The 13,762-nt window shown below is 39.4% G+C and overlaps 1 protein-coding gene across 1 annotated transcript in view; it reads right to left on the reverse strand.

Annotated features, from left to right (window-relative positions):
- COL19A1 (collagen type XIX alpha 1 chain) overlaps positions 1–13,762 on the reverse strand; it is a 186,401-nt gene that overhangs the window by 135,238 nt on the left and 37,401 nt on the right. The window contains exons 8-9 of the mRNA XM_062573096.1: positions 13,252–13,377; positions 12,515–12,577 (exon numbers count right to left, since the gene is read on the reverse strand). Of these exons, the coding sequence (XP_062429080.1) occupies positions 12,515–12,577; positions 13,252–13,377 (189 nt within the window). The remainder of the gene's footprint in view (positions 1–12,514; positions 12,578–13,251; positions 13,378–13,762) is intronic.

Raw genomic sequence — 13,762 nt, forward strand, 5'->3', positions numbered from 1 at the left:
AAATGACATTGTTTAAACCCACTCCCTATCCCCAAAAAAAAAACACAAATTCCAAATTGTAAGCAGTCTGTGAGAAAGTTTTAGTCTTAGGAAGTGTATCACTGATGGATCAGGAGACTTATGGAATTTTCCAGCAGCTGTAAATCAGACCATAAGTCTTAAATATGATTGAGGAAAACATCGAACAGAAATATTGCTTAATAATGTCAAGTATTAGAGTTACAAATCTTAAAATTAAAAAATATGGGAGTACATTAGAGAAAGATAATGAAAGCACTGAAACTAGATTATATTCTTTGATTAAAAGACCCATAAAAAACCCTTAAATTTGTGCCAAGGGGAGAAAAATCCCTGGCAAACAGAAAATACTACAGCCTTTCTCACAGTAATCCAATTCTTTCTGAAGAGAACCTTACTGATTTGAAAAGACTTAACTATCAAACTGTTTTCTGAGTGAAAGGGTTGCATAAATAAGCACAGTGGATCCACAACGAAACAACAAATAACTGATTTTTAAAATAGAATGTAAACCTGTATTTGACGGCCAAATCCAAAACTGGAAAACCCTGCTAAGAAATTAGTGCCCGGGACACCTAAACTCACGAAGTGCCTCATTTTTAAATAGGACAGTCCTGGAAACTTACAATTCTGATCCTCAGCATATGCAGAAACATCTCAATATTTGGCAAAATTCATAAACTTAGTCAATAAATCTGCTCTGTAATAATAAATGTCAACTCCTCTGATGATTTTTCCAAATGAGCAACATACCATGGTGTAGTGGCCACTTTTTTTTGTCCATCTGAAACACACAGGACAGAGATTCTTGATTCAACAGCCTAACACAACACTTGCAGGGTAGGCATGGTCGGTCCCCTCTGCAGCCTGCTGTACGTCAGCCTGGGCCACCGATGCCCAGTGTCGGCACACTGCCTGTTGCGAGTTCTCAAACCGTTTCAAAGTTCAGAAGCAGAACATTAAGAAAGGCAAAGTGAGCTGCATCCCACCAACCAGGTCCCTCCCCTGAGAGGAAGGAGATGTGGCTCCTATTCAGATGACTATATGCACATTTCACATGAGACAATCTCCACGTAAAGTGCCTAACTATTTGCTAAATTACAACCAGGCCTCTCCATCAGGTTTAAAGTGATTTATGTAATTATGGTACAATAACATCAGCTTGGTATCTTAGAATACAACCACCACTGTTAGCTTTAAAACAATCATACCTGAAAGATCTTCATAGACAGAATACCATGAATAGTCTTATTTTGTCAGTGTAAATGTAATATTTCTGTTCCAAAATGAAGTTATTAAACCTACTGAAATTTTAAAAAGAAGAAATGAAATTGGCAAGGAGACCCTAAATAAGTACCCAACACCATCTGCTATATCCCAGAATGCCCATTACAAAATATTTAATCCATGTGTAAAGGAATGATTTATAATATTTGTCTTTCTTCAGCATTCCCTCTGGACTACCACTGAGCAGTTGCTGACTCACTGCACTACCTGCAGCAAACTATATTGTGAAGTGCTTAACTCTCCACTCTATTCTGGACTGCACTCCAGGATTAGGCCCTGAGAGTTTAAAATTGATTTTTGTCTCTAGCCTCACGGAAAAAAAGAAAATAACAAGCTGCGAAGAGTCAAGTTTCCTTGCTACCTTTCTCTAACAGCAAAATGATATCTCCTAATGACTATCACCTTAACTTTGAAATAAGCTGTCACATCCTAATACTATTGTTGTTGCTTCTCTACTATCCATAAAACCAATCCATCCCTCCTTGCCATCCATTTCAATTTCTGAAAATCCACTCATAGAAACTATCACATGTAACTGCATCTGCACAGCCTGGCTCAAAACTCCTTTGCTTATAACATGTGAGCCAAGCAAATCAATCAAAACAAGCAACACCTGGGTGTAGAGCACCATTCTATCCCAAATTTTAATCCACTCACCAGAAATAACAATATTTAGGAGGAGCATGTGGGACACTTTGTATGTCCTATTCTTTTCAAATATTGGAATGGTCCTTAATATAGCTATGCTAAGTTAATCCTATCTCAAAGCAGAATAAAATCTTATGGGCGTGAATGGCATAAACCCACTAGTAGTATGAGAGATAAAGAAGCAGGAATGGCCCCCGGTTACCTTATCTAATCACCAACAGAATGACTGCTATATCTATGCACACTCTGTTCCCTTATGCCACTGTCAACTATTTTAATAGACCAGAAGCACTCTGCTACATTCAGCAGTGTATTTTTACATACTCTATACTCTAAAATTATACAGCCTGCTATATGTGTCAGGAAGTCTTTAGAATATATGACTTACTAACTAGTTAACCAAGGTAAATTTACACCACTTTTTCATAACTGCTGATGGACTCCCTCTCGAAGACTTGAATACAGTTATTTTCCATAGCAAATTCAACCATGAACTTATGCTTCTATCTCATAACTCTGATTTTAATAATCACAGCAAGAAAGGTACTAGTTTTTCATGCTTTTATTCAATTAGCTTAAAGATTAGATACTACCTGTTGTATAACCCATAACAGTTACTGAACATTCATAGACGCAGCCTGACAGAATGAAAAGAAAAAAGTGACTTTTTTTTTCATTTACATAATGGTATTTTCCTTTGCTTCTGCAGATCTCAGAGTGCTTTACAGAAGTAAACAAGTATGATTTTCTTTTTATTACATTCACGATACCAAAGGTATAGAGGTGAGAGGAAAAAACAGAGTTCCTGACCTCCAGACTACTCCCTAGATAAACCTCTTTTGTGCCTTAATAAGAGTATACTAACTACCGATGTACTTATGAATTTAAGTATATAAATAAGTAAGAATGAGAATAAAGAATTGTATTTGCTTAGAACTACCAAAACCAACAGAAATACACACTGTAGTCACTCCTGAATACTAATTCACAATTAAAGCCCATCTGAGTCTCATTTTCTGCTAGGTCAGGGTTAAAGAAACAAAATCTTAAGGAAGAAGTTTTAAAATTTAGTATGTTAGGTACGAGAATAAACGGCTAATGAGTAGAAATCCAGAGGAAGATTTTTAGATACAAATCTCTTTTGTACATTTGCAAATCTTATTCTTTAGGTTACAAGAATCGGTGACAATAACAGATGCTGAGAATTAAGAACTGTGGAATAATTAATTTACCTCCCTTATAATGTCCTTCTCCTTCCAAAAACACCTCATTACCTCTAGTGAGACTAGATTGCTGATACCATCATATAAAAATAAATCTGATATATTAACATAAATGGAACTTGCATGTTTTGTTATTGTTTACTGGGGGAGAGGTTCACAAAATATTCCTCAAGTTTGCCTAAGAGGTTTTTTTTTTTTTTTTTTTTTTTTTTTTTTTTTTTTTTTTTTGGTAATCAAATACACTGATAGTGATGAGAAACCCTGTGATGCACAAAGGTAAAAATCAGACAAACTGAGGTCATTTGCTTCTAATTTGGGTTTATTTACCCACTAAAATGTCAGTCAGATAAACCTATTGCCTTTCTGATATAGCAATACTTCACTGCCTCTCCCTTACACATTCTTAGTTTTCATCACAACAGTGATTATGAAGTCCATAATCTTCAGAACTGAAAGCAAACAACATGAAGACAGGGGCAGGTTCCCCACACCATCCAACCCTGATGGGAGGCAGACTCTCCTTTAGATTAAAAGGCATTACAGGCCACTGCCTGCTCTACCTTAAAGGATCCATGAGAAATGACAAAATTTTGATACCCATGAGACCCTTAGAAACCCTGACATGACTCCTGAGTCATGACCCATGACTCCTACATGACTCCTGCCAGTGGCTCAACAGAACTATTAAGGAACTATTAACTTCCAGATGCTTTGGTATCTTTATGCAGTGGTATGAATAGTATTTGACATGGCCTGTATTAGATGTATAAAATACTTTTTCTGTGAAATTTTAAATTTCTTACTACTTCATGCAAAAAGTAATTAGACAAGGAGATCCTACTGTTCCCCATATGACCACCCAGCTTTGAGTCAAGTTACTCCAGGCAGTGATGGAATATTCAGGAGAGTGCCTGTATGCCTCTCCTGAGCAACAGAAGACATTCAGTACATAGGGAAGATCTGAACCTAACTCACAACTCCTGAAGACAAAAAAAATTAAGAAAATAGCTAACCAGCAGCAACCAACAATGCAAAGAATGTCTTACTTCACCTCAGAAGATTACAAGGAACAACTACCTTCTACTGCCAAAAAGGAAGCAATGAGAAATTGTTACTGTTTTTGAGATGCAGGCCATCCACCAGGAAAAATGAAATTATGTGAACAAGCTTCAGAGATGAGACTTTCATTCTCAGAGTTATAAATCATCTCAAACCTTTAAAAAAGAAATCAAGTTGAGACTGTTGTAAGTGCAATACACAATTTCACAATGGTCATTCAAAATTGCTCGGTTAAGTAAAAGAACCCCAAAACCACTTCAAGAGAGGTGAGGACTATGGAACTCTAAATCCTTTTTACCAGTTCTGGAAATGTACTAAAGGAAATCTGCCATCCCTCATATCTCTATCCATGACAGGGAGAGAAAATAGAGAAAAGATATTCAGGGCTCCGAGAACCATCTAGCTCAGTCTCGTACAAAAGAGTAACTTGATTTCCCTACACAACGCTAATCACGTACACCTGCAAGAACTGTAAACTAGCTACAGGGAAATAAATCCTTAGCAGGTCTGACTCACCAGTGACCAACGATATCTGAATGCCGCAGAAGCGACAACAATTTCATAAGCTGACAAGCACTAACAATATGACCGTGGTACTATAGCTTATGAGGCAAACGCATTGTAGCAACACTCTAAAATAGGAGCGTGAGCTTTAAGCCTACTGTTGGGATTTTCTACTAGGGGTAACGATGAAAATTCTTTTCAACAGAGGCCAAGATACTTATTAAATAGTGCACTTAAGCCGTAGCACATTTTCCAGAACGTGACATCTTGCAAACAGTAGGATGGCTACTACATTTTTGACAAGGTTTATTTTGATCGTAAGTGGACCGTGTGGAAATTCAGTAGGCTGACATGAAAAGAAAATGTTGCTGTAAACTTTCCATCCTAAGTTTTCATAAGCCAAGCCAAATTCTTAACGAGAGCGCAGGCAGCAAATGTTTCTTCAAATGATAATCGAATCTGCCAAACTGCCTTCTATCTGAAGTGGAAACAATTTTACACATCTGACACCACTTGCAATATTACACTTGAGATCACTTTGTTACATTGATTCAGAGTGTTTCAAAAGCAATTGACCTTTACTTCTTTGTGCCATTCACCCATTATTCAAAGCACCTGTTGTAGAACCAGAAATTACATGCTAGTAGCAAATACAAAATACAGTACCTGTTTCCTTTATCATACATTATTATTGCAGAATCATGTACAGCAAGAATAAGCTGAAGCCAAATGTTCTGATAGAATGACAAGTGACTACCATTTAACAAATTATAGTCTTTTCTCATGTAAAATCAAAAAACCTTTTTTTAAATGTACTTTATTTCAACACCTATATTTGCACTTTAAGAGACAAAATAATTTAAAACATATTTACATTGTGATATGAAACTGAATTAGTAAGATACATTAGCATATAATCTTGAAAGCGAAGTCTACAAGGAATTTGAGAGAAGGAAAATATTCTAAATGGAGTCCCGAAGGTGGAAGAGGGTTTTGTACTTATCAGATCATGATTTCAGTATTAAGATAAAAGCCGATGAACTCAGTAAATACAATGGATGCTAGCAATTTGGCCCAGAGCACCCACTGCTAGAGTACCACATTACAATACCGTTCTTGTCCACAATCGGGACGTATTAGTTCGGATAAAACAAGGAGCTTCTGTCAGTTCTTAAACGCTCCTGAACCAAAATTCGAGTTTTGATTTTGTAAGATTTGATTAAGTGAATTATCTTTCCTGTTTTCATCGCTGCATTTTTGTGTATGCCAATAGCATCAGAGAAGTCCAGTTAAAAAAATATGTATTACCAACGAGAAAGAAATACTAGCACTCTCTCTAAAGAGAGTTGTTGCCAATGCACATTGTACTGGGAACAGCTTCCAAAAGTGATAAATTGGAAAGCAAGAGGGTTAATATAGAGAACGCATCCTTTATACTAGAACTGTCTAATGTCAGAAACAGTCCCTATAGAAGATTAGGTAAGCTAAAAAGTACTAGTTTTAAAACCAAATGTACACACAGAGGAACAGTTCTCATGATTGCAGAATGGTTAGAGAAGTATTTAGATCTGGTTAAAAAACTAATTAGGAAGTGTCAGTTGACAAACATGACAGATTCAGATTCAGAGGAGTGGCCATCCCAAAGCAGAGCTGCAGAAACGCTCTTTCTGCAGCATCCCTCGAGCCTTCCCCAGGCCACGGCAGAGAAGCAGCGAGTGCCAAGCCCGGGAGATGCCTTCTCTGTCTTTCCCAGCGGGAGGCTGCGGCCCCGGCCCCGGCCCCGGCCTGTGCCCATCCCCGTGGCGGGCCCCTCTGGGCGGCGGTGCCCCCCCCCCCCCGCCCCCGGCAGCCGCTGCCGGGCAAACAATAGCGCTTTGTGTGCGCAGGGCGGGGCGGGGCCGCTGCCCCCTGCTGCGGGCAGCGCCGGGCACCGAGCAGCCGGCGCGGCGGAGAGGGGTAAAGGGAAACCGCGGCGGAGGGGGAAAAACACCCCCCCCCCCAAACACCGCATTCCTCCTGGCAAGGAGCTCGGGGTGCTGCGACTCTCCACAACCCTCCCCGCTGCGCCCGGAGGACAAACCGCCTCCGAATACTGCAGTGGTGAACATGATACCAAAGGACAGGGGTGTACATCTGCACAGAGGTTTTTCAGTGAAAATAATTTAAACTGTATTAACAATGAGGGTTTTCTATATTAAATAGGCTGTTTGGACTACTACACTGTTAACACGCTAGCAGGACTAACAATAAACTCTTAGCTCTGTATACAGTGTTCCCTTCTGCCCATTACAAGATATGAGTCAACCAAGTACGCTGACAGCTCCTAACTGGGAAAAACCCTACGTCACCACTCTTAGCCAAGTGTATTTTACCCAAGATTTTTTTTATTGTTGTTCAAGAAATTTTTTGCTTTCATGAATTTCAACTTCTAGATCCCTGTCTGAGCCAAATCTCCAAATTTTTTTTAGATTTGCTTTGTAATAACCTCTGTAATGAAAATCAGTCCACAAAGGAGCCATTCTCAAGGCTGCATAACAGAATAAATATGCCTCAAATGCACTGAATCTGGGTTATAAGAGGAATGACAGAGAAAGAAGAAATGAACACTAGCAAGAAAAACAGATGGAAAGGGCAGTCAGACACGTTCTTTGTGCTCTCTAAATTCTTTTCTCTTATCATGGTATTATAAATATTTTCCTAATGTGGCAATATATTACAGAAACTTATTCCTACCAATCTTAAAATAGCCGTTTAAAAGTATTTTTCTTCATTTAAAATATAAATGAACAAAACATGCTCCAAGAGCAATAAAATTCTCTACGGTGTGCATCAGTAGACACAGTAATGTTGAACACACTCTGCCTCTGGTTTCTTGCTTCCTATCCTACTTAAAGTATTAACCAAGATCTATTAACATAGCTTAGGTTGGGCTATTATTATACTAAAAAATTAATTCTCTTTGGATTTCAATTTAAAACCATTTGTGAACACAAGGTTTACTTAAAGTAAATGAAAGAAAAAAGATATCCCACAATTACTTCAGTAGCCTGTTTGCTATAGTTTGTATATTTGATAAACAAACAATTGTTCAAATTACTGCCATCCATATTCTCTTTTTCTGAAATATTTCTACATATTGAGGAAAAAACAAGACATTCACATGATGATCAGAAGACATCAGCAAATCACAAAAAATTTGCTTACTACGAGGCTGATGGCTATATGTTATGCTGACTCAGCAGAATGTGAAAATGTAGTTCTGGAGAACATCTACCAAAACATATTAAATCACAGGAGAGTTCCATCTGACTTCTGACCACTTGAAACTTGAGAAATAACACAGTTCCGTTACTTGTTACTGAGAAGAACATTACAGTAAGAGCAACAAAGAATATTTTTCCGTGAAAACCTAAGTTCTAAACCTAGCTGCTGCTACCTCTCAGTTTTCATCCAATAGAAAAAAGCTATCAGGTAGTCTAAAATGTCTAAGTATTGAGGGCTGAAACCAGTAAACAGTAAAGTTGGTACTGGCGACTTTTTGAGTCTTAGTTATTCAGACATTAAAGAATAGGAGGTTGTCCCCTTACAACCATAGCTATGGGCTCGAGATCTTCCAGCAGATATCCCACAGAGCGAACACTACTGAATCCAAACTTGCATGAGAAATAAAAGGGACAGGGACTACTGTCCTTGAGGCAGTTCCTCCTACAGAAAGAGGGGTACATGGTATCAAGTCTGGCAGACTTGAAGCAAGGCAGACTTGAAATAAAGCAGCTCCTCTGCTCATGAACCTCCTCAAAACCAATAGATATTTTGACTGTTAACTGAAGAAATCTTCTCAGAACATTGTAAAGAACATATAATGGAAGATGGGTCATACAAAAAGGATGGTCACCAACACAAATGAAGTAATTTTGATCAGCAATGCTCTTGGACATCAAGGGGATAGTTTACCACAGATACATCAATATTTATGTGAAAGTCTGTTCTTGTGAAAATATGGCAAAATTAGGGTCCATGTTATGCCCCAGTCTTTGGCACAGACCACATTCAGAGGTATGTAGATGAACTCTGCCAAATGCACAGCAAAAAGTGGAAAGAGCAATCATGCTTTGTACTGGTAATAGTTTAGATACACCAGAACAGATAAGACACAATCTGATCTTAGGGACAACTATCATAGAATCATAGAATCAGTAAGGTTGGAAGGGACCTCTAGAGATCATCTAGTCCTACCTCCCTGCTCAGGCAGGGTCACCTAGACCATGTCAGACAGGGCTGCATCCAGGTGGGCCTTGAATATCTCCAGAGAAGGAGACTCCACAACCTCTCTGGGCAACCTGTGCCAGTGCTCCATCACTCTCACAGGGAAGAAATTCCCCATCACGGTCAGGCAGAATTTCCTGTGCTTCAATTTCTGCCCATTGCTTCTTGTCCTGTCACACAGGACAACTGAGAAGAGTTTGTCCCCATCCCCTTGACATCCTCACTTCAGGTACTTATACACACTGATAAGATCCCTCCTAAGTCTTCTCTTCCCCAGGCTGAACAGGCCCAGCTCTCGCAGCTGTTCCTCACAGGGCAGATGCTCCAGCCCTCTGATCATCCTCGTAGCCCTATGCTGGACTCTCTCCAGTCCAGCTCCATGTCTCTCTTGTAGTGGGGAGCCCAGAACTGGATACAGCACTCCAGATGAGGCCTCCCCAGGGCTGAGAAGAGTGGCAGGATCACCTCTCTCGACCTGCTGGCAACACTCTTCCTAATGCACCCCAGAATACCATTGGCTTTCTTGGCCACAAGGACACATTGCTGGCTAATGGTCAACTTGTCATCCACCAGCACTCCCAGGTCCTTCTCGGCAGAGCTGCTCTCCACCAGGTCAGCCCCCAGCTTGTACTGGTGCCTAGGGTTATTTTTCCCCAGGTGCAGGACTCTGCACTTGACCTTGTTGAACCTCAGGAGGTTCCTCTCCACCCAACTCTCCAGCCTGTCCAGGTCTCTCTGAATGGCAGCAAAGCCCTCTGGTGTACCAGCCACTCCTCCCAGCTTGGGATCATCAGCAAACTTGCTGAGGAGGCACTCTGTCCCCTCATACAGGTTGCTGATGAAGAAGTTGAACAGGATGGGAGCCAGTCCTGAGCCCTGGGGGATGCCACTAGCCACAGGCCTCCAACTAGACTGCACACCACTGATGACAACCCTCTGAGCTCTGCCTTTCAGCCAGTTCTCAATCCACTTTATGTTAGGCTGTAAGAGAAGAGCAATTTGGGGGGCAGAAATATAGCCTAATACCAAATTGTTTATGTAGACACTTTCCTACCCATCTCATAGCAACAATAAGAAATGTAAATTCAGTCATATATTCAAGTACTGTGGAAACTGGTATGAGAAAAAGTAAAATAAAGGGATGAGCAATGTTGTGACAAACCACAGACCAGAATTTTCCAAGAAAGATATTAAAAAGTAACAATAACTTGTTTTTACTTGGAGTTTAAATATACTTAGTTGGATGCTAATAATATGATTTAGAAGCAAAAGAAAATAATAAAAAAAGACAAGCTGAGCACAAGCAAGGTGAGAAATGAAGACTGAAGAACCATCAAACAACTCATCAAAATTCCTTCTTTTTGTGACTGAAAGTCTGGCCAGCTTGGTCATCATCAAGATGCAGCCCATTTCATATATAACATATTACAAAACATCTAACCACATTTTGTTACTTTCCTTTATATAACATGGCAGTAAGTTATGTATCCTGTATTTCTGGAATGGTCTGGGGTCTTCCTATTACTGCCTGTCCGCTTCTAATTATTGATAAAACAAGGCCATTGCTGAGGGCAAGTGCTATTGAAAACTTACACAAACGCAGAAGCAAAAGAAAATAGTACAAATGCCTCAGAGAAGATGGCATTCCCCTCTGCCATGGTAAGCCTTACTCATTCGCTTCCAAAGGTCAGCAGTGAGACCATTCCTGTAACCACATTGGTAATGTGACTCAAGATGCCAGAGATGCACCTTTCCATTGAATTGGTATGTCAAGAGATAGCACAGCCTGGAAGGTTGGACTGCAGAAACCATATAAGAAGGTAAAAATCGTACAGTGCAATTCCAGCCTTGGAAGTGCTTGGAGAACTCACACTGCACAGTAAGAGATAAGACTTATTTCAGCAAGAGAGACAGGAGAAGTGTTAATCTGCAAGTCTCTCTTCTGATTTGAATCCTCCAGTGGCACCTATAAAATAACATTTTTTATGTGGAAGATACCAAATGATGGAAAAGTTCTAAAACAATAATTTGTTTCTTACACACTGAAAACAAACAAGTAAAAACCCTAGCAAGTACTAGTCAATTATATGGAAAGTTCACATTAAGCAGCTTTCTAGAGGTGTACCTCACCTTTGACTTTAATTTGCTGATTCTTTTAATCGTGAATGTCAAGTTAGCATCACTAGGTCAAACCCCTGGATGCACATAATCCTGCTCAGGCTCTGAAGATTCAGTGAAGTGTCAGAGCAGCTGCTGACCAACAGATCAAATTTGGACTTACATGTAGCAGGCCACTTTGAAAAAAAATCTGTGAGGTTTCTTTTGTAAGATGGACTGGAGACCAGAACGGGAGGTAACAAAAGGCTCCCACACGCTTTGTTCAGAGGCACTATGTTTAGCGCAGTAAATGTCGCTAATTGGCCGCTGGATGGGACGGTAAAAAAAAAGTTAGACTTCTGAAGTCTCCTTTCTCATCTTAGTAGCAGTGACAGTCTAAATGGATCGCGTCAGGGGCAGAAAAGCAGATTTCAAAATAAACACCAGGAAGCAGTTTATACTGGTAACATAAGTAATTGTTCTATATGCCAAGACCCAGGGTCAGCAATATTTGGTGATGATACTGGGAGACCGTCAGCAATCCCTTCTGATTCAGCTGGCCTAAAGAAGCTAAGGTACCCGAATCTTTTTTGATATTGTCTGTATCTTTTCCCTAAGGAAAAAAAAATGAAATGTATGTTGGAGAAGAGGAGCTGGGGCGGGGAGGGGGGAGAGAAATTATCAAGAAATTTACTTAATTCCAACTGACTGTGTGGATAAGCCCCTTCAGAAGTGGACCGATTTCAGCCAGGCACTGCACTCCAAGCAACTGTTCCGGCTGTCTTCGCAAGCTATTTCGGCTCGCTTATTAAACGGTGTGCTCTAGCGCAGGATGCTAGATCAGGTGTCTCTTAACCGCTACATGAGGGCATTGCAGGTGCCTTCCTCTCGCACTATATTCCTGAACTCAAAAATCTTATCCACTTGCCCTTCCTGCTGATTTGCCAAATTGGCCCCTCCTGGGACCCAGTAAAACCACACTCCTAGAGATGTCCTAATCCAGCATCCTCCAACCAAATACCAAGAAAACCCCAAGTTTATTAATAAAAAAAAGTCAGGGTAAGCCATTATAGATCAAAAATATGGAATAGGTCCAATGAAAGCAATACCGACCGGCCTACTTTACAGGTTTGCCAACTCTCTGTTCACAACTAAGAAGATTTCAGGTAACAGCGATACCAAAGAATATACGTTGCTGAGGTCCTGTGGGGGATTCGTACGCTTCTCCCAATCACTGAAAGGAGGGCCACGTCCGCCGACCCACAGACTGGCTGGCAAAGGCATTAACTGATGCACAAAGACATTATTCCTTCAGGGAATAACACAGTCTGTAACGTTGCTATTTAAGACAGAAGAAAACCAAACCAAACCAAAGTGAAGATGTGAGAGAACGAATGTAATTGATATTTTACCTTTTCACCTTTAACTCCTTTCTGGCCTGGCAAACCAGCTACTCCTGGTAATCCTGCTTCTCCCTGTTTTTTGTTATAAATAAATAAATAAATCAGCAAACAAACAGAAGCAGACCCAGAATATGTTACATACTGGGCTTTCCTAGTCTTAATCACGAAAGTCTAACGACACAAGTAAGTCAGAATAAATATGGCACAACATCTAGGAGAAAGATAAAAAAGAAAAACCCACTGTATAGAAAATCACTCATTCTCAAATAAAACCACTTACATTAAATAAAAGATGGTAAGAGTAATTTTCATTTTTATCATTAATCCTGTTATTTCACATGTTCAAACCACGGAACCTTACAACTCTTTGTCACTCTAACTTTTAAAATAATCTAGAATGTTTTCTTCCTGAACTGGGAAATACAATGTTATATTTAATATATTACAATATACAATATATATATATTTATTTATTATGCATTAAATTACATATTTATTATTTACATTTGATATATTTATATATATATATTATGTACATTACATAATATATAACATGATATAAAATATGTAACTGGTATACATATACAATGTAATTTTATATATATATAATGTTATGAGAAATATAATACTGCAATATTTTAATATAGTATGGTATTTTTCATTTCTACAGAAAAAAAACCATTTTTTTTATACCTAGCAGGATTAAGCATTGTCATGCATTAAAAATCGATAAGAAAACCCCATACTTTATTTGGAAAGCAGAAGCATCTGTCTCTAGACTCTTGCTGTGTTTGTGGAAGCATGTACATTTTGCGGGCGTGAACAGATACTGGGGAAGAAGTAGTAGCAAGTAACCCATCATCACGGGGGCACTAAAACAGAAACAATATATTATGATTTTTACTCAATTTTGATTAAGAGGTAAATATCATCCAAATCCTATTTCTACCTTATTTTCTGTTTTAATGTTACTGTATATACCCCATTACAAGAAAACAACAACAATTCTCACACAGAGGGAAACCTACTGTAAAACGAAGTCTGGCCATTGCGATCCTTCAGTACTGAAATCAATGCTGGTCAAAACTGATCTGCCTGGCCCACTTCTTCCCTTTGAAAGGGCCCAGACAGAGGAAGAAAGTCTCCAAAAATTATAAGAAATGATACCAGAAAATGCCCACAGGGTATTTGTCAGTCCCTTCCCACTCCAAAATGCAAAATGTCAGAGTGAATGGGGGGGGAGGTGGGGGCAGGCTG

This window comes from Rhea pennata, chromosome 3, assembly GCF_028389875.1.
Source record: "Rhea pennata isolate bPtePen1 chromosome 3, bPtePen1.pri, whole genome shotgun sequence".
In the NCBI taxonomy this organism is placed as follows: domain Eukaryota; kingdom Metazoa; phylum Chordata; class Aves; order Rheiformes; family Rheidae; genus Rhea; species Rhea pennata.